Source organism: Lutra lutra, chromosome 9, assembly GCF_902655055.1.
Source record: "Lutra lutra chromosome 9, mLutLut1.2, whole genome shotgun sequence".
NCBI classification, from domain to species: domain Eukaryota; kingdom Metazoa; phylum Chordata; class Mammalia; order Carnivora; family Mustelidae; genus Lutra; species Lutra lutra.
Window position 1 is genome coordinate 15,521,755 of NC_062286.1, and position 19,890 is coordinate 15,541,644.

General features: G+C 47.9%; 1 protein-coding gene across 4 annotated transcripts; it reads left to right on the plus strand.

The window, feature by feature from the left end:
* Positions 1 to 6,105: 6,105 nt before the first annotated feature.
* Positions 6,106 to 15,970, plus strand: LOC125109940 (b(0,+)-type amino acid transporter 1-like). 4 transcript variants are annotated; one of them, XM_047747044.1, is made up of 6 exons: positions 6,113 to 7,108; positions 11,004 to 11,137; positions 11,314 to 11,443; positions 12,584 to 12,708; positions 14,542 to 14,629; positions 15,115 to 15,970. In XM_047747044.1, exons 1-6 carry the CDS (start codon positions 6,356 to 6,358, stop codon positions 15,346 to 15,348), a joined length of 1,464 nt encoding a protein of 487 aa, XP_047603000.1. In that variant the 5' UTR covers positions 6,113 to 6,355; the 3' UTR covers positions 15,349 to 15,970. The 4 variants fall into 4 exon arrangements, with proteins under 4 accessions (XP_047603004.1, XP_047603001.1, XP_047603003.1 ...); XM_047747047.1 differs by lacking the exon at positions 12,584 to 12,708 and having other exon boundaries at positions 6,110 to 7,108; positions 15,115 to 15,332; XM_047747048.1 differs by lacking the exons at positions 12,584 to 12,708; positions 14,542 to 14,629; positions 15,115 to 15,970 and adding an exon at positions 11,998 to 12,573 and having other exon boundaries at positions 6,106 to 7,108.
* The last annotated feature ends 3,920 nt before the right edge of the window (positions 15,971 to 19,890 follow it).

Genomic DNA, 19,890 nt, shown 5'->3' on the forward strand with positions numbered 1-19,890 from the left:
GAGACCTGTTTCTAACTTCCAGGAGCTCACGTGGTGAGAGGTGAGCAAGTAAATAATCAGAAAACAAAAGAGAAGTTGACAAATGCCCTAGAGGGTACAGAGGCAACTGAAGCTCAGAAGAGAGAGATTTCTGGAAGGGCTGCTGGGATGACTCTGGTCTTGACCTGCTCTCCTGGGATCGAGGTTCCCTATGGTGCGTGGAGGCTGTGGTCATCGCTCAGCATGGCTGGAGTCTCTAGCTGACCGTGTTAGGGCCCTGCTTTGCCCTTCTGTGTCCTCAGAAGTAAGCAGGGTGGTATTGGAGCCATTCGTCTCTAGGGCCTGTGCCTTCAGTGGCTCAGTGGGGGGGTACATTTGTACCTCTTTCGGGATAGGTTAATATTTAGCTAGTTTCAGATAAAACGTTTGCATTTATAAATAGCCTCTGTGTCTCCACAGCATGCGATTTTCTGGGCACTCTGTGAACATTCTGTAGTGAAGGAAGCCAAGGCCAGCAGATGGGGCTCTCTAGAAGCTAAGAATCACTGGGTCTGGCCTTGAGGGGCGTATCTGCACTTCGCTCCCAGAGGAGCTGCTGATTAGCAGGAAGATTGGCTCACAGAGCAGTGTAAGCACCCCCCAGGGGCCTTGGGGATCCTGGGGAAGGAGAACCACAGGGAAAGACTGGCCTTCTTGCTCCCTTGTGTGTGTGTGTCGGGGGCAGAGTCAGAGTCCCCTTACAGGTCACAGAACGCGGGCTTTGATACTGACCTCCCACCTGCACTCGATTCTTCCGAAGCCCTGCAGCGAATTGTTTTTTTTTTTTACGTAAAAAATCAAGATAAAATTAACATAACAAAATTTGCCATTTTAACCATTTGAAAGGTACAATTCAGTGGTTTTTAATATATATGCATAATATTGGACAATCATCGGTACTATATAATTCCAGAATATTTTCATTGCCCCAGAAAGAAACTCCATTCCCTTGAAGCGGCCCCTCGAAACCACTAATCTACTTTCTTTCCCTCGGATAGACCTGTTCCGGACATTTTATTGAAATACAGTCACAGAATAATATGTGACCTTCTGGGTCTGGCTTCTGTCATTTGACATCATGCTTTTAAGGCTCATCCATGTACTAGCATATATCAGTGCTTCATTCCTTTTATGGTCGAATAATATTCCATTGTACGGATATACTACATTTTATTTAGCCATTCGTCAATTGATGGACATTGGGTTGCTTCCACCTTTTGGCTATTAAGAATAGTGCTGCTATAAAAATCTGTATACAGCTTTTTGTGTGAGTATGTCTTTAGTTCTTTGGGTATGTATCTGAAAATGGGATTATTGGGTTATATGGTAAGTTTATGTTTAAATTTTTGAGAAACTGCAAATTGTTCTACAGTGGTGACACCGTTTGATATTTCCTTTTTTTTTTTTAAGATTTTATTTATTTATTTGACAGACAAAGATCACAAGTAGGCAGAAAGGCAGGCAGAGAAAGAGAGGAGGAAGCAGGCTTCCTGCTGAGCAGAGAGCCTGATGCCCGGCTCTATCCCAGGACCCTGAGATCATGACCTGAGCCGAAGGCAGAGGCTTAACCCACTGAGCCACCCAGGTGCCCCACTGTTTTATATTTCTAATAGCAATGTGTGAGGGTTCACATTTCTCCACATCCTCATTAAAATGTCACATTTTCTGTTTTTAACTAGAGCCTTCATAGGAGGCATGAAGAGGTATCCCATTGTGGTTTTGATTTGCATTTCCCTAATGACTAATGATAGTGAACATCTTTTCGTGTGCTTCGTGGCCATTTGACTGTCTTCTTTGGAGAAATGTCTTTTAAGTCATTCGCCCATTTTTAAATTGGGTTGTTTCAGGTTTTTGTTGTTGTTGTTGTTGAGTTGTAAGAGTTCTTTATATCTTCTGAATACTAGACTCTTGCCAGGTCCAAGATTTGCAAAGGTTTTTCCCCCCTTTTTGTGGGTTTTCTTTTCACTTTTTTGGATGCCATCTGATGCACAAAAGTTTTAAATTTTGATGAAACCCCATTTATATTTCTTTTCTAGTTTATGCTCTTGGTGGCATATTTAAGAAACGATTGTTCAACCCAAGGTCATGAAGATTTGCAACTATGTTTCCTGCTAAGAGTTTTGTAGTTTTAAAGCTTTCATTTAGGTCTTTGATCCATTCTGAATTAATTTTTATATATAATGTGAGACAGAGGTGCAAAGGAACTTGTGCCCCAGCAGCATTTCTGGATTTCTTTTAAATTAGTTAGGAAAGGGGCACCTGGGTGGCATAGTCTATTAAGTGTCCAGCTGTAGGTTTCAGCCCAGGTCATGATCTCGGTGTCATGAGACAGAGGCCCAAGTTGGGCTCCCTGCTCAGCATGGAGTCCGCTTGAAACTCTCTTTCCCTCTCCCTCTACTCCTCCCGGCTATGTGCGTATATGTGCATGTGCTCTCTCTCTCAAATAAATAAAGAAAATCTTTAAAAAATAAATAAATTAGATAGGAAAAATGAGGAGGTAAAAAAAGACATTAATACTGTCTTTATATTTGTCTATGTTGATACTTTTATCAGTGTTCTTGATTTCTTTGTGTGGATTTGAGTTACTGTGAAGGCTCCTTTCATTTCAGCCGGAAGGACTCCCTCTAGCAGTTCTTAGAGGGCAGGTCTGCTAGAAACGAACCTTCTCAGCTTTTGGTTATCTGGGAATTTCTTCCTTTCTTCCTTTTTTTTTTTTTTTTTAAGATTTTACTTATTTATTTGACAGAGAGAGAGATCACAACAAGGCAGAGAGTCAGGCAGAGAGAGGGGAGAAGCAGGCTCCCTGCAGAGTAGAGAGCCCGATGTAGGGCTCTATCCCAGGACCCCGGGATCATGACCCGAGCTGAAGGCAGAGGCTTTAACCCACTGAGCCACCCAGGCGTCTCTCTTCCTTTCTTTTTTATCTTGAGGGAGAGTTTTACTAGAAATAGGATCCTTGGCTGAACTTTTGCTCCAGCACTTTGAAGATGCCATCTCACTGCCTTCTGGCCTCCATGGTTTCTGATGAGAAATTAGCTGTTAACCTTGTCCAGGAGTACTTGTACCAGATGATTTGCTTCTTTCTTGCTGCTTTAAAGATTCTCTCATGGTCTGACTTTTTTTTTTTTTTTAAGCTTTTTATTTATTTGACAGAGAGAGACATAGCGAGAGAGGGAACATAAGCAGGGGGAGTGGGAGAGGGAGAAGCAGGCTTCCCGCTGAGCAGGGAGCCTGACACGGGGCTTGATCCCAGGACCCTGGGATCATGACCTGAGCTGAAGGCAAACGCTCAACAACTGAGCCACCCAGGCGCCCCTCATGGTCTGACTTTTGATAGTTTGATTATGAGGTGTCTGTGTATTTCTTTATTCTATTTAGAGTTGAACTTCTTGGGTATGTAAATTAATGTTTACTCATCAAATATGGAAAGTTTTCAGCCATTATTTCTTTGAATAGAAGTTAGCATAACTCCATTCATCTCCATAGGATAATGGGACATGAAAGTGTTTGGTCTATTCTCATGAACCCTTTTGTGGGAGAATCATCAGCCCCATATTCCTGATGGGAAATGGAACTAATAAAGATTTCATCAAATGCACAGTGATGTAAAACCCAGTTCTCTGGCTCTTGGGTGCGGGATTTCTTCCTAAGACATCCATTGACTGAGCCTCAGACTGGGTCCATCAGCTACCCCATCACCTGTGATGGCAGCAGAGGGATGACATATAGGTTCAGCTCTGCTTCAGAGGTCCCTTCCTCACAGGCAGGTCTGACCCTGGAACTGAAGACCACACGTGCCAGATTCTGGAAGGGCAGCAGGAGTTGCTCATTGAAGCCCATAGAACTTCAGAGTTTCTAGTTCCTTCCATTCAGAAAGCCCTGAGGCTTCTACTCATTGTCCTCTTCCCTCTCTTCCTGGCTGGTTCTAGCTCCTTAGCCTGGCATGTAGGGTCCTCCTCTTTAGACACACTGCTTGACAAGATGAGTCATTCAAAACAATCTTTATGTTCTCCTAATGTTCTTTAGGTCACAGGTGCCTTCACATCTTTATAGTAAAGAATTTAACCTTGCCCCAAGAGAGGCCTGACCCTTGCCTTCAGCTTCTGGGAGGTAATCTCTAAGCCTTTGGAATGTCATGCCTGATTGCCCTGTCTTTATTTGCCTGGGGACCTTGGGCAAGCCAGCTAGTAGAAATGTGATTTTTGGATAGGGGCTTTGGGTCATGAAATACCAGCTTGATCTCCTGAGGGGCCGGAAGCTGAAGTCAGCCACATGGACAGTCAACCAGATCTATGTGATAGGACCCCAATAAAGAGTGGACACTAAGGCTCGGGTGAGTTTCCCTGGTTGACAGTATGATGGGCTTATTGTCACACATCAACGCCTGGAGAGTAATGCTGTTCTGACTCCACAGGGAGAAGAAAACTAGAAGCTCTATGTTTGGAATTCTCTTGGATTCTGCCCTATGTCTTTCCTCCCTTGGCTGACATTAATCTGGATCCTTTAAGTGTAATAAAACATAACTTGAGTATGAAAGCTTTTTGTGAGTTCTGTAAAGCTTCTTAGCAAATTATTGAACAGAAGGATAGTGTTGGGAACCTCCAAATTTACCATTGGTATCAGAGGTTAGGGTGGTCTTGTGGACTGTCCTCTGACTCTGCAGTTAGCACCCACTAGCAACAGCTCTGGAAAAGAAGAGGGTTGACATTTGAGGGTGTTATTTACTACTTTGCCATGGCCAGGAAAGAAGTGGATTTTCCTTCCTGAGCTTTCAGGGCTCTATTCTATCTCATCTTCTTTCCCTCCAATTCTTCTAGGTCCTTTTCTTCTTAATTACTTCTCTGCCTTTTTCCCTACCTTCCTGCTGGGTAGGAATCTTGGAGGACCTTCTGAATTTTGAAGGGCTCCCTCTTCACGATTTTTTGAAGATGTCTCTACCTTTTCAGAGGACCTATGTCAAGCAGGCGTCCATGCAGCAAGGGGAGGATGGACACGCCAGGAACCAGTAACAGCAAAGCTCCTGCATCTGTCAAGAGATTTATTAACTGCACATGCACATGAGATCGAAGTAGCCCATATGGCTGCCTTAACCTAGATCTGCCTGTTTGGGAGACTGCAGTTAGCTTTCTGCTCACTGTGGGTATCAGCATCTTTTTTCCAAATGCTAGTGAGTTTCACTGACCTTTCCATAACAACACTGGTAAAGGTTCTATAACCCAAGATTGAAATATATATTTAAATATGTATACATATATAATATTCATATATATGTACACATACAATGTTCATATATAATTATATATATACATATATAATGTTCATATATATATCTGAAACTAGGGAACTAATGAAACTCTTAGGTACATAGTAATAGCTAACATTTAAGGCAAGCCTGGGGATGCCTGGGTGACTCAGTTTATTAAGCATCTGCCTTTTGGCTCAGGTCATGATCCCAGGGTCCTGGGATCGAGTCCCACATAGGGCTCCTTGCTCAGTGGGGAGCCTAATGCTCTCTCTCTGACAAATAAATAAAACAAAAACAAAAACAAAACACTTAAAAAAACAAAACATATGCTATCTCTTAAAAAAAAAAAAAGGAGGCAAGCTTACTCCATTTCATTTCCTATTCTAGCTACTTCGAATGGACTATGCTATTTAATCCTTAGAATTACCCTATGTGGTGGGTACTGTAATTAATGGACAGGTGAGTAGGGTGAAGTTCAGAGACCTCGTCTGAGTTCACACAACTGTGGGGGACTAGAGCTAGGATTTGAACACAGGATCCCATTCCTGACCCTGAACCTTACTTTTAACCATCTGCTCCCTTCCTGCTAGGGGTATAAGTTCTGTTCTGTACTATTTGAATTCTCTTCTTTGATGATATTGGTTCTTCCTTTAAGGGCTCGTGCAATTCTAATTGGAATCCTGATAAAATAGGGATTTTATTGCTTGACTGATAAAACTACTGCAGAGATTTTTTTTTTTAGATTCCTGATGTTCAGTTGCTCACCATTCTTACTGTTGGCACGGAGCACCCATCCAACTGTTAGCCCACACACACAGTGTTGTGGGGTTGGGCAGTAGGGATTTCTGCTAAGTCCCTCTTTTTTCCCCTTGATCTTTCCTGGGTTCCATTGGCAAAAAGCTCCTGCAGACTGACTCTACTGGACTGGTAGATCCGTGAAGGCTCAGTCCTTTCAAAATGGGTGTCTGGTCTCTGGTTCAGATGTCCTCAGGCGCTGTAATCATTAACTCCTGCAGGAAGCTCACAAGACAGATTATCTATCAGAGCATCTGCTTCTGCTCAACTAGACATAGCAACTAGTGAAGTCCTGAGATGGAGAGAAGGCAGGAAAGAGATGGCGGTGAGGGGGTGGCAGGACGGGAGCCAGGTGGCAGGGGGCTAAGGCTGAGGAGGGAGATTGGCTTGTGGAGTGCTGTGTCCCTGACTGCTGGCTGTATGGTCGGTTCTGGTATCTTCATGTCACCACAGGGGGTCTTGGTCTACATAGGCAGCCCTGGGGCCAGTCTTGTGGTCTGGGCAGCCTGTGGTCTCCTGGCCATGATGGGTGCCCTGTGCTATGCTGAGCTGGGTGCTCTGGTTCCCAAGTCTGGGGGGGAATATGCCTACATCCTGCAAATCTTTGGCTCCTTGCCAGCCTTCCTGGTTATCTACACGTTTGTGCTGTTGGTCAGACCAGCCGCCATCGCTGCCATCTCTCTGAGCTTTGCTGAGTATGCAGTGGCTCCGTTCTACCCTGGCTGCTCCTCGCTGCCGCAGGCTGTGCTCAAGGGTGTGGCAGCCATCTGCATCCTGTCGCTGATGCTGGTCAACTGCAGGAGCTCGAGGCTGGCCACCATGCTGACGAATGTGTGCACGGTCGCCAAAGTGTTCTCGTTGTTGGTCATCGTGGGGGGTGGGGCTGTGGTGCTGGGCCAGGGCCGTGGCTACACGGAAGCCTTTCTGTTTGCCTTCCACAATACCACGCAGCAGCCCGGGCGCATCGGTATGGCCTTCTACCAGGGACTGTGGTCCTTTGATGGATGGAATAATGTCAACTATGTGATGGAAGAGCTCAAGAATCCAAAGGTGAGTCCGTGATACTTCTTCAGGGTGTGAGATCTCCAGACATCAGCAGTTCCAAGTATTGTTATTTGAGCTGACAAGACCATGAGACATCAGCTGAAAGTGGGGGCTCCCTGTTTGCAGTCCTGAATGCCAGCCCACCGTCTACCTTAATTTGTGTATGGAATTATATGAGTAATAATTTCCCAAGTGAGCATGGAACTTTATAGGATCATGCCTGAGGTCTCATTTGCCCTGTGAGGTAGGTACTCTTCCCCATTTTTCACATGGGAAAACAGATTTAGAAAGAGGGAAGTGATTCTGAGGTCATGTGACTAGCGAGAGGCCATGCTTGATGACTCAGCTTGTTATCTATCTTGATATTTGGAACATGCGGACTCTTGAGTTATTATGGAAATTAACTCTTTGCTGTAAATATATTTGCTTAGGTTGCTACTTCTTTTCTTTTCTTTTTTTTTCTTTCCTGCAGGTATCTTTAATTCTCAGAGGATGAGAACTGAGTCTTTTCCTCTACCTCCCTGAGGCTGGCTAAAGGGTCTTTACATGTCTCAGCTCTCGAAAAAAGCTCCCTGGAGGCGAGTGTTGGGAGAATTTGGGAGGAGACAAGGAGCTTGGAGGCTGAAGTCTAAGAGCAGAGAGAGATTGGGGTGAGGGCTGGAGTTCTGGGACCCAGTTTTTATTCTTGCATGTAAATCCTTGTGCTTCAGTCCCTGGCCTGTGAAACAAGATCTTCATAGCTGCCCCCTCTACCTCACGGGGCTTCAAGGTGTCAGACGGCATAACCACTTGTGCATGGAGACAACAGCTGTAATTTGAGGTGAATGGCTAGTGTGTGCTCAGGTTGGCTCTGGGTGGGGTGGGAGCTATAGGGAGCTCATGGGGAGTAGACTACTCTCTCTGAACCCAGGCCCTGAGCTCAGAGCTGGTTGAGGGAAAGAGCAAGGGGCCCAAAGATGAGTGAGACGAGCTCCCATGCCATAGTGTGGATTAGCCACCTTTTCCTGTAAAACATCAGAGAGTTAATATTTTAGGTTTTGCAGGCCACGAGGTCTCTGTCAAGATTACTCAAGTCTGTTGTAGCATGAAAATAGCCATAGGTAAACAAATGAGTGTGGTGATGGTCTCCCAAAAGTTTATTTACAAAAACAAGCAGCAGGCTGGATTTGGTCCACAGGCTGTCGCTCGCTGACCTTGGGTGTGCGTATGGAGCATTTTTGACAAATGTGGGTTTCAAAGCAAAAACAAAGCCATGGCTCTGAATGCTGGACATTTGAAAGGCTGGTTCTCACTCCGCCCCCTGAAGCACATGTTCAGTGTATCTTCGTGTCACACTTTTTTAAAAAAAAACAAAAAACCCTGCAGAACCTGTGCCAAACCTGGGCCGGTCTTATGAATCTGAGCGAAGAGTTAAGGTGTTCAGGAACGAAGCCAGGAAATCCCACTGTTCTTGTGGTGCACCGTGGGGCTTTGCTGTCATAGCTCATCAGCTGGCAGGTGTGCTGTCCAAGATGAGTTAAGTTTAAAAGCACATGAGGTCCACTTCCCTGGGACTTAGCACGTGGCTGGGTCATGCATGGTGGGTCTTTGCCTGCTGAGGGTCCTCCACCATGAGGCCCATTGTGGGGGGCAACCCAGGACTCTGTTCCCCCAGCCCATCTTTGCCACAAGTGGCATCTTCTGGACCAGACAGAACAGGACTTTCAGGACTGGAAAGATGAGGAATTTGCTGTCATGCCTATGTAGTAGTTGGCGCAACTTCCTTTGCTTTTAGGTCCCCAGTTTTGAGAGCTAGAGGGGATGTGGAAGGACCCATTTTATATGAGACTCCATTGCCATCCTCCTGGCTTCCCGTGCACATAACTGTCACGTGACCTGCTAGGTCAGCTGACCAGCCTTCCCGGTTGTCTGGGGCTGAAGCGTTCCCAGGAATGCTGGACTTCAGGGGCTAAAAGCATGAAAGTCTCAGGCAAACTGGGCTGAATTGGTCACCTATCTGGCCCCCGCCCTTAGAGGACAGGACAGGATGGGACAGAGGCTTGGATATAATAAAGCTTGCCTCCGCTTGCTGCCGCAACTCAGAAAAAAGAGATCGCCAGGAGTCAGAGCAGTCAAGCAGGCCTTCCCTATGTGGCGGGTTAGAGTTGAACCTTGAAGCGCTGATGAGGTTTGTGGCAAAACAGCCATGCAGAAGCAGTGTGAACAGGAACCCAGAGACTCAAAAGAACAGGGCACGTTTGTGTCTCAAGGACATTTGAAGGAGGCATGAAGACAGTCCCTGAGATCACTACTCTGTCCTCAGTGCCCCCATGCATTTCCTCCCATGCTTCCCTCCAGAGTTTTCTGTGGGGAGATCTTGGCCCTGAAGAAAGCTCTGGAAATTGTTTTTTTATATCACATTGAAGAACAGAAAATATGCTAACCAGGAGAGAGTCTTAAATGTGGGGAAGGTCTTACCTTACAGTGGGCAAGGAGGTCTGTGTGGGATGGTGGTATAGCTCTCCCCTGGATGGCGCTGTGCCAAGTCTGGAGGAGAACTCCCTGCCTCTTGGTACAGCATGACCACTTCTCTGTTTCATTTGTGTTACATTGTAAGTGTCAGTAACAGCAATGCCAGGTTCTGGTGTCCCGTTTGGTATGGAGGGGAGAGGCCCTGGGCTCATCAGTGCTTGCCTGCCCCTCACAAGGTAAGCCAAAGGACACCTAGAGAAAGCTTTTCCTTCCTCCTACTTTGGAGTTTAAAGATGTCTATCCAGGGTGGCCCACGCCTGGGGAAAGTTGAGTAGTTCTGTGGGTCCCAAAGGAGACCCCTTCCTTCCCTTTGCTCTTGGCTTCAGAATGATGGCCAGGGCTGGGGGTGTGAAGTCGGAGGGAATACACTGATGTACCCAGTTTTCATGGATTCCTCCATTTTTACTGGATGCCTGCTCAGTCCCTTTCTTTTATTATTTTTGAAAAATTTATTTATTTTAGAGAGACAGTGAGTGAGCAAGAGTGAGCATGAGCAGGAGGGGCAGAGGCAGAGGGAGACAGAGTCTCCAGCAGACTCTGCGCTGAGTGTGGAGCCTGACGCAGGGCTCGATCTCGCGACCCTGAGACCATGACCTGAACTGAAACCAAGAGTCAGACACTTAACCGACTGAGCCACCCAGCCCCTCAGTACCTTTCCTGGGAGACCATGGGTCAGATTGGCCCTTAGCTCCCAGTACAGCCTGCCGTGAGTTCCCACGGCCCCTCTGTCCAGGCCCTTCTTTCTGTTCCTCTTCGATGACCCTTACACCTCGCAGAGGCAGAGCAGTAGGGAGTCCCACTTTACAGATCCCCAATGACCCCCAATTTCCAGTTGAGGAGATGGAGGGGCAGAGTGGAACCCTTGGGAGTAATGGCCTGCAGTCTGGGCCTGCATTCTGGAGACCCAGAGATTGGGCAGGGTTGGCGTGGTGGTCTTGGAATATTCCAGCTGGAAAGATCAATGAACAGCCAAGAAGGAAGATCTTTAACTTTCTTGTCCCTTCTCTGTGCCTCTGCTCTCACGGTTGCCCCTGCTGGGAATGCCCCATCCCTACCAGCGGGAGTCTCTCCCGTTCTTCCAGGAGAGCCCAGCATATGGCCCTGCTCATTCTGGAAGTTTTGGTGATAGCGCCTCTCCCCGCCCCACTCCTGTCAGCCCCTCTGTACCTCCACTGCTCTGACTGGTTAGTGCCCCTCAGGGCCTCCCAGGACACCTGTTCTTTCTGTGTCCACGATGTGGGGCTGTGAGCACATGGACGAGGGGCACAACCGGGGCCCAGCATATTCCCCGTGGCCAGGATAGTCTCAGCACTGCCCGGACGAGTGTGTTCTAGGGCCTGAGAAGGACCTCCCCCGCAAACATGGGGCCTCTTCTCCCGGATCTTTGCAGCAAAACCTGGTGTGGGCGCTGCTGATCGCCATCCCTCTGGTCACCAGCCTCTACCTCCTGGTCAACATCAGTTACCTGCTAGTGTTGTCATCCAATGAGATCCTCTCCTCTAACGCTGTGGCCGTGAGCTGGGGGTGAGTAGGTCAGGTGATGCGATCCTTGACCGCCAGGCGGACCATCCAGACTGGGGAGGGAGAGTGCCCCCTGTGCGTTTCAGCTTGCCTCTAGATGTTTTGCTAGCTCTGTTTCCTGGTGGTTGGCCTCCAGTTTGCTGCTGGAGTTCCTTCCCTTGATTCCTCTGTTGTCCTAGGAACCAGGTGCTGGGAGCCTGGGCCTGGCTGGTACCCTTGGCTGTCACACTCTCCACGTTTGGCTCCGTCAATGGGATATTCTTCGGTGGAAGCCGTGTGTGCTATGCGGCTGCAAGAGAGGGCCACATGGTGAGAGAGAGGGTCCCGGCCGGGCGAGGTGGGGGTGCTGCAGGAGGAAGGACTGGAGGACTGCAGAGGCTAAGCTTTCTCCTGCCTGAACTTAGCTCTGAGCCTAAGCCAGGCCTTCCCCTGTAAGACAGAGCCCTGTTCTTCCTAAGAATGGGATTAAAGCATCCCACGCCTCTCCATTTAAACTCCAATCCTTTGACTTTCGGGTTTTGGGAGATCACCATACAGGGTCACTGTGGAGCTTGTAGGTGGTGGGGATATTTGTACACTCCGGGGGTGTGGGGGCAGTGGGTGAAGCCATAGGAGTAGAGCCAATGTGGATGCCCAGGGCCCTTCCCCCAGGGACTGTCCCTCTGGTAGCCTTTGTGGCAATGATGCTGAGTAACGGGCAGCTCCCAGGCGTCCGGGGCTGACAACAGCAAACATTCATCAGTCCCTGAGTCCCCTGTGGCTCTGCTTCAGGCTGGGGTTTGTGTTCAGATTTCTTCTTTTGGGACTCTGAGTCTGTTCTTGTCTCAGGGACCCAGGCCAAAGTATGTTTTTGCCTGGAGCAGGTGGCAGGGGTTGAAGAGACCAAGCCAAAAGCATACAAATGTATTTTGAGCCTCTGCTGTGTTACTCCTGCTCACAGTTCATTGGCCAAGCCCAGCGCCAATGGATGGGGAACCAGACAGTATTTGTCCCACAGGGGTGGGAGGGGGAGACTGACTATTTGCTGAGTAATAGTACAGTCTACCACAATAACCCACAGTCCTACTCCATGCTCCACCAGCAACTGCCCTACCCTTTCCTCCCTCTTTGTCTGTCTTCCCACCCTTGGTCCCTCTTCCTGTGTTGGGGATGAGCAATAGAAAGTTGAACGACCTGGCCAGGCACCTGCTTCAGCTCTCTACACTCTCTCCCAGCTGGGTCTTGGCTGGCCTGGCGGGATAGGTCCCCCCATTCTGCATCCTGGGCCTGGTTTCACCCCAGGTGAGCCACAGAGATCTACACCCAGAAGCAGTGGAGACTGGGGACTATTAAGTTGGGCCCACTGGTGTCCAGAATGAATTTGGTCGGGGAAGAGGGCAGGAAGCTTCCCAGGGCATGTAGCTGCTGTGGCTCCCCGGGGGGCTGCCTGACACCTGGCTTTGCTCCCAGCCCCAGCTTCTGTCCATGGTTCATGTGCATCACCTCACACCAACTCCGGCCTTGATGTTTACCACCACAGTGGCTCTGGTCCTGGTCATCCCGGGAAACTTCAGCACCATCGTGAACTTCTTGAGGCAAGTGAGATTGTCCTCCTGTGTGGGTATCTCATAGTGCCTTTGTGTGCACGCTCACATACACTCATTCACATATTTAAAAGTCCTCTGTGTGTGCACACTCATGCACATGTGTGTGTGTATATCTATAACACGCTTCTGGAAGCCCCTATGTGTAACTATCACATATATGCATGTATGTATACATACATATGTGCACGCACACTTCTGGAAGCCTGAGCTAGCCATTTCAGCCATTCCCTCCTCATTGTATTTCCAGATTTTTTTAAAAAAGATTTTATTTATTTGAGAGAGAGACACAGTGAGAGAGAGCATGAGAGAGGAGAAGATCAGAGGGAGAAGCAGACTCCCCGTGGAGCTGGGAGCCCTATGTGGGACTTGATCCCGGGTCTCTGGGATCATGACCTGAGCCGAAGGCAGTTGCTTAACCAACTGAGCCACCCAGGCTCCCTGTTTCCCAAATTCAAGTGTGTCTCCCTTCTGTCTTGCCCTGTTTCCCAAAATTCAATGAGACAAGTGTTTCACCAAGAGGCAGATGAGCAAAAGGCTTGCGCTGTCTTTGTTATTTTTTTATTCTTCCTTGTTCCTTTCCTCTGTCGCCGGGATCATGTTGAAGCCATCATCAGGCTTTACTCCCCACTACCTGCAGCTCTTGGCTGTGACATGATTTTCCCTTTGTCGTCTGATCTGTGTTCAGGACTCTGACCCAGCATATCTCTAGTGAACACAAGGCAGACTCACAACCACACTGGGTATAGTCAGTGATTGGATCAAAGTGGGGAGATGTTCTGACCCCCTTTATTACCTTCTCTGGGGCAGAAATGATGGGCAGTTGTGCCGTCTAGCCATCCAGCCATAACTTTATGACCTCATCTGAAGCAGGGTTGGTGGGTGTGTCCTCACACCCACAGGTGAGCGCAGCATCTGGGTGCAGAGGGAGTTCTCTGAAGAATTTTTTCACGCATTGTGTGCTCTCTCTTTTGTTGTCATAAGTATAATTAATTTCCTGGAACAGGATCTACAGTGCTTGATGTGACTTTCTTCAGAACATTGAGTAACAGACCTGGTTTTTCTTTTTATCTTCTTCCCATGAGAAAGGCTAAATTCATGATATGCCAAGAATAAATCAAACCCATGGTGAGCCCAGGGTTTCTTTAGCCTGAGATTTGGGGGATGTGACCGAGAATGTTCCAGCACAGAGTGAGAATGTTAGGATGACACATCCCAATGAGGACACAATGTCTCCCCATCTTGACTGCCTCCAGGGACAGCCTGGTCTGGACCCTGTCTCCAAGGGCAGGTGAGGTTTTCATTAGTCCTTCATCAGCCACTCAGCTACCCACACTGGCAAAGACAGAGGCCAGGGGCTGGTTTGGGTGCTCCACGGCCTACCCTGTCACCAACTCTAAGGTAGGAGGATCTGCTATGAGTGTGTGGTCCCTGAGGAGAGCACAGGCTCCTTGAGATTCGACCAAACTCTTTCTTTTGGACACACATATGCACTTCCCTCCCTTTGAAAACTGTCCTCTTCTGTCCAGCCAGGGGCAGTCAAGAAAGGTCCAATCTGAAGCCAGGTGGGGGCCTGGGCTTGTGTAATTGTCACTTGGTGACTGAAGATGAAAGAGGAGGGGATACCCTCCCAATGCATTCTTGTTCTTGGTGCCCCAGCCTTGCCTTCTTTCCTTAGCCTGCATGAATAAGGGGCTGGGGGTGGCTGAAAGGCCTCTGATGAGCTTGCACTTGTGCCCTGGGTTTGCATCAACAAGGCCAGCCCCTCTTGCAGGCCCAACCAGGGCAGGGCCTGGTAGTGAGTGGCTTCTGTTTGCCTTTCAGCTTTCTTGGCTGGATCACCTATGGAACCACCATTGGCTGTCTCTTGTACTTGCGGATAAAGAACAAGAATCTTCCTCGACCTTACAAGGTAGACTTTGGAATAAACATTGGGCTTTTTCCAACCCTAGTCTGTGCATGAGGCAGATTGTTGGTCCACAGCCTCATCCGGGGTGGCCGCTGTCATATTTGGTAGAAGATGTCTGTATTTCCTGGGGGGTGAGGGACAGCTGGGTCCTAGGGCCTTGATTCTGCTTGCTGGGGACTCATTTCTCCTCTGGAGGACTCTGAGGGAGAACAATGAGAGACACGTGCCCAGAGGAGGCTCCTACACAGTAGGACTCACAAAGCACAGAGAAGATCAAGCTGGGTCCCAAAGTCTTGGCTCCTTGGATGGCCCCCGTAACCCAGCACGTGGCTTTTCTGGCTAGGCAAGGTATGATGGCAGGGACAGGAAGAGGGGAGCTGGTGGCAGGTGGAAGCAACAGGTAGGCAGGCAGGTGGGAGGGACAGAGCCCAGGGGCCACACACCCTGTCCCGTGCCTCTCCATCATCCAGTCTCTGTGTCTCTGGCAGGTCCCCACCGTCATCCCTGTCATCATGCTCCTTGCTTCCTTCTACCTGGTGCTTGCACCCATCATCGAGCACCCCCAGACTGAGTTCCTGTACATCTTCCTGTTCCTGCTCAGTGGCATCCCGGTCTATTTCCTGCTTGTCTACTTCCGATGCCAGCCCAAGTGGTCGCAGATGGCCACCCTGTATCTCCAGCTGCTCCTGGAAGTTGCTCCAACCATTAAAAATGTGGACTAAAGGACTGGACAGGTGCACACCGCCCTCCTTGCTGCAGACACGTCTATCCCCACGCAGGTGGCCTTGCCAGATTTTCTGTAGGTTGCGTATAATCCCAATGAGTGAATGGAAGGCTAAATACAGCCACTGTGAAGCTTTGGGGGGTATCCAACCAGGACAGCATCCCCCTTTCTCTAAGAACTGTGCCTCCAGTGCAGGCGGATCTCACAGCCACATTGGTATTACGTGGCTGCCTGCCTGGGGATAGCTACTTGATGTTCCAGGTGGGCAGCATGAAACACATTCCCTTCTCTGGGGATCTTGGAGTTAGAATTCTGATGGTTGCCTCATCTGAGAGATGGTAAATTCTGGAAGCTATGTGGGACTGTCTTCTCTTATGTGGGCAGAGTAGAGAAAGCCCCCATGGAGAGAGGAATGAAGATACACAGAGAAATGGTGTTGAGAAATTCCTTGGTGCCTAAGAGCTGGGAGTATGACCTGAGCAGGCAGCAGCCTTGGTCCCTGGCTGCTTTTCAGTTATGGTCTCTGTCCTTCTGTGGCTCAACTGCCATCTGACTGTCCTTCCTGCTTTTTTATTGTCTGGGACAACGTGATACCTTATAATAAATTTCCAATTTTGGCTCAGGTGGGTTTGAGTGAGTTCTTATTTCTTGCAAATGGAAAAGATCTGGGTCTGACAAACCTTCTTCAGGAAGACATGAGACTTTAGTTCCTATTTAAAGCCTCCAACTGGCTTGAACAGAGAAAGAAGCAAGAGACAGATCCCTGGGAGGGAGAGATTTTGTTGGCTTTGGGTGAAAGGGAGGACAGTCAAATTTCGAGAAGAAAGGGTGGAAAGTTAGAACAGACCTCAGAAGGCTAATGCAGCTGTAGGACTAAAGAGAGGCAAGGGGGCAGAGGTATCTGGCTGCCCAGGGGAAAATGTGGGAAAGGAAGGATGATGACCGTGCCTAGAAAGACTGGGGGGTGCAGCTTCTGAGTCCATCAAGGGGGGCAGTCAAAAAGAGGAGGGGCAGGGACACTGTTCAGCACCTCTCCTCCCACAGCTGCACTGGGACACCTGTGTATGGCCTTCCTTTTATTGCCCAGATACGGAAAAGGCTCCCACAAGATCTTTTGGTTAAGTTTTCTTCTCACATCAACCAGTTCTCCATTTTTGCAACACCAACTGGGTGTCCAATGATTCCATTCAATTCTGACACTGTCTTGAGTTGATACAGACCTCCCAGAGCTAAAGGGCTCAGGCACCAGGGACAGACATCAGTCTCAACTCTTAGCTTCCTAGATACCCGTGCTTCTGCCCAACTTGGTTAAACCCCTCCCTTCACAGTCGATCACTTGCTAGAATGACTCAGGACTCTGGAAAACACTTGATTTACTATTATAAGCTCATTAAAAGGATACAACTCAGGAGGAGTCCGGTGGAAGAGGTGCATAGGGAACTTCCATGCTATGCTCTCTTTGGATATGTCGCCCACCTGGCACCCTGATGTGTACGCCAACCTGGAAACTCTCTGAAATCTGTCATTTGGAGGTCTTTATGGACATTCCATTTACGTAGGTGGATCAATCATTGGCCATCGTGATTGAATTCAATCTCCAGCTCCTGGGATCTCCCCAGAGGTTGGAGAGTTCCAACCTGCTCATCTGTCTTGGACTTGTCCGGAAACCAGTCCCCATCCAGAAGCTATCTGGGGCTCCCATCCACCATCATTTTGTTAGCATACAAAAGACACTCATCACTTGGAGAATCCAATGCTTTGGGAGCTGTGGGCAGGGAACTGGGGACAAAGACCTAATATTTATCTTTTGTTATACCATCCTTCTGAACTGTGAACTCTTTGTCAGTGCTGTTCCTGAGGACATGTTGCTTGTGAAATTCTAGGAGAAACTTCATATCCCTTACCCCAGCAGCACAGCCTACCTTAGAGAAAAGAAAATTATAAGAGGCTGGGTCTATCCAGTTCCTTGTCAAGGGAGACCATGGATCAGGCTGAAAGTTCCCAGAAAAAGCTCTGAATTAGTTCTTTCCTCTTCAGTTTCCCACCAAACTGTGCCTTTGTCTCTTCTGAGCCTCACTGGGCCATGTACCCTAGTGTTTGGTTGTGTTTCATGCTCCCTGCTGGGCTGTGGGTCTGATGAGGGTGGGCTGTTCTTACACATGTTTGTATATCCCTCATTTCCTATCATGCTCCTGGGCTCCTTGCTGACCAATAACATTTGGTGAATCAAAATATTGAAATATTTGTTGAACAATGAGGGGATGTATGAGATTTATATTTTTTTAGGATTTGTGAGCCTGGTTTGCTTCCCGATAGTGCCTGCTCTGCCCTGGGCTCCCAGGCCCTGTCTTGAGAATGTTCTCTAAGGAGGAGAGACATTGCTCAAATCTTGAGCAGTCACATCCAGCTGGCAGTGGGTGCAGACCTAGAGGTGGAAAGCAGAAAGAGGAGCTGAAGTCCCATAGCATTGGCCTTGGATCATGCACTCCAGTTAGGCTGTGTCCCAGTGACTCAGTCTTCTCATCCTTTCCATAACTGGCTTCCTTTTGGCTCACAGTCCTTTTGTGATGGTGCAAAGGGTCCTCCAGGTCAGGCTCTTGGAAGGCAGCATCTTGTTCCTTGCAGTTTCCTAGGACATCTTCCTTGATCTCCTCTTCTGCCCCAGACCCCTTAGTAGGCCCCAGAGTAGCAGTGGGGAGTGATCCTAGGTAGAAATCTGAGATTTCCTAAGAAATTAGTATATTGGACTTCCTTGCTCTGAGTCAAGAGCATGATTTCTATTGTTACTTATCTTCTATAATCAGAGATAACATAGTGTCATGATGCTGGCCTTCGGATTGGAGAAAAAATGTTCTGAGTCTTGGGACCAGGGTCGAAGTCCTCTATATTCCTTCTAGAGAAGGAATAAGTTCCAGGAAAGGCGTGGAGCAGGTGTTGGCTAGGTTCCTGGGGGCAGGGCAGTGTTCTTTATCCCTAGGTCCACCCAACAGCATTTAGATGTTTCTGTTTAGGGCAGAGCCTGGCTACGCCCAGTCATAAGCACTCAATTCTTTGGACTTCCTTTTGACCATTTACACTGTCTTCTGCTGAATACTTAGAATGGGGGAAACTGAGTCTCATAAATTAATCCATGTAAATGAGTGTCATGGTTAAGTTTTCAAACACTACAAAAGGTACAAAGGGAAAGTCAACATTTCTTACTCCACACTCCCCATTTCCAGTGCGATCAGTTTCCTTGCTTACTTCCGGAAAGCTTCTGCACACGTATGTAAACCATGGTAGAGTACACTGCTGCTTTGCTCGTTAGAGTAATTGCAACCTATTCAGTTCTTCCTGTTGAGGCTAAACAGTTCTCTTTCCTTCTCTCTGTCCCCAGACCAGGGGTCTGAGTCCTTTACTGTGGTGGTCATACATACATACTGTTCACTATCCTTTAGCTCTTCTTCTGACCACATGGTAGGATTGCAGTTCCCTGTCCCCTTGGAGTTAGATGTTATCATAAGACTTGTTTTGGTTAATAAACTGTGAGTTGAAATGATGTACATTTCTGTTAGGGTGAGGCTTCAAGAGCCAATGCACAATTTCCTGCATTTTCCATTTCCCTCTGCTTTAGTGCCTGGTAGTGTCCTCATGGCTGTTCTGTTAGCCGAGTCCTGACATAACAATGATACAGAAGAGGGCCAGTCCCCAGCCAACCCTACGTTGGCATGTAGTGTGAGCAAAATTAACTTCTTGTTTCAACCACTGAGATTGGGGGATGTTTGTTACTGCAGCAGAATCTAGCCCATCCTGACTGTTCCATCCCTCCTCTGTTCATGTATCTTACAAGTACCCAGGACTGCTGACCAATTGAGCCAGGCCTCAGTTTGAGAGTTGCCAAGGAAAGCACAGGTGATGTGAGCTCATTCTTTTGCTGGTCTCTCCGCTGTCTCTCCTCCTCCCTCTCACATCATTCCTGTTATTCCTCACCTGCCTTCCCTGTCCTTCTCCTCCAGGCCACCCCTCTCCTGTCCCCACCCCCAACACATTTTCTTCCTTTACTTTCCACAGTCCCGCAGTCTTATTTTGCCTCTAGGGGAAGAAAAACTGGTTCTGCAAATAGACCTAAAAGAAATTTTGCTAGTGATAGCTTTTGAATATTTGTTCCTGCTCAGGTGTGCACTGAAGAAAGAAAACTGTTCAGCCCTGCCCTTGGGTAGCAGTAAGAAAGACAGAAGGAGGTAAATACACATACAAAAGCCAGCAGATGATTACTTTCAGACATCACCCTGATGCACACAGATAAACACTAACACCATCCCCTTTAAAATAGCTATGGACTATACTCTAGATTTTTCTAAAAATTCATTAACAGTTAATGTGGGAGAGCTTTTTATATAAGCCTTTTTTAATCAGCACATTTCTTTTTTAATGGATGCTTAGTATTATTGGCTTATTGTTCATGGATATTCTGTTGATTCTACTTTGTCATATTATAAGCAAAGCTAGAGGCATCACCTTGCTGTATAAAAAAGTGATGATCCAAAAATAGGCACCCTCT

Coding starts and splice junctions, on each gene's coding strand:
- LOC125109940 (XM_047747044.1), top strand. CDS start 6,356: ATGGAGAGAAGGCAGGAAAGAGATGGCGGTGAGGGGGTGGCAGGACGG. Junction 11,138..11,313: donor GCTGTGGCCGTGAGCTGGGG/GTGAGTAGGTCA, acceptor CTGTTGTCCTAG/GAACCAGGTGCTGGGAGCCT. Junction 12,709..14,541: donor ACCATCGTGAACTTCTTGAG/GCAAGTGAGATT, acceptor TTTGCCTTTCAG/CTTTCTTGGCTGGATCACCT.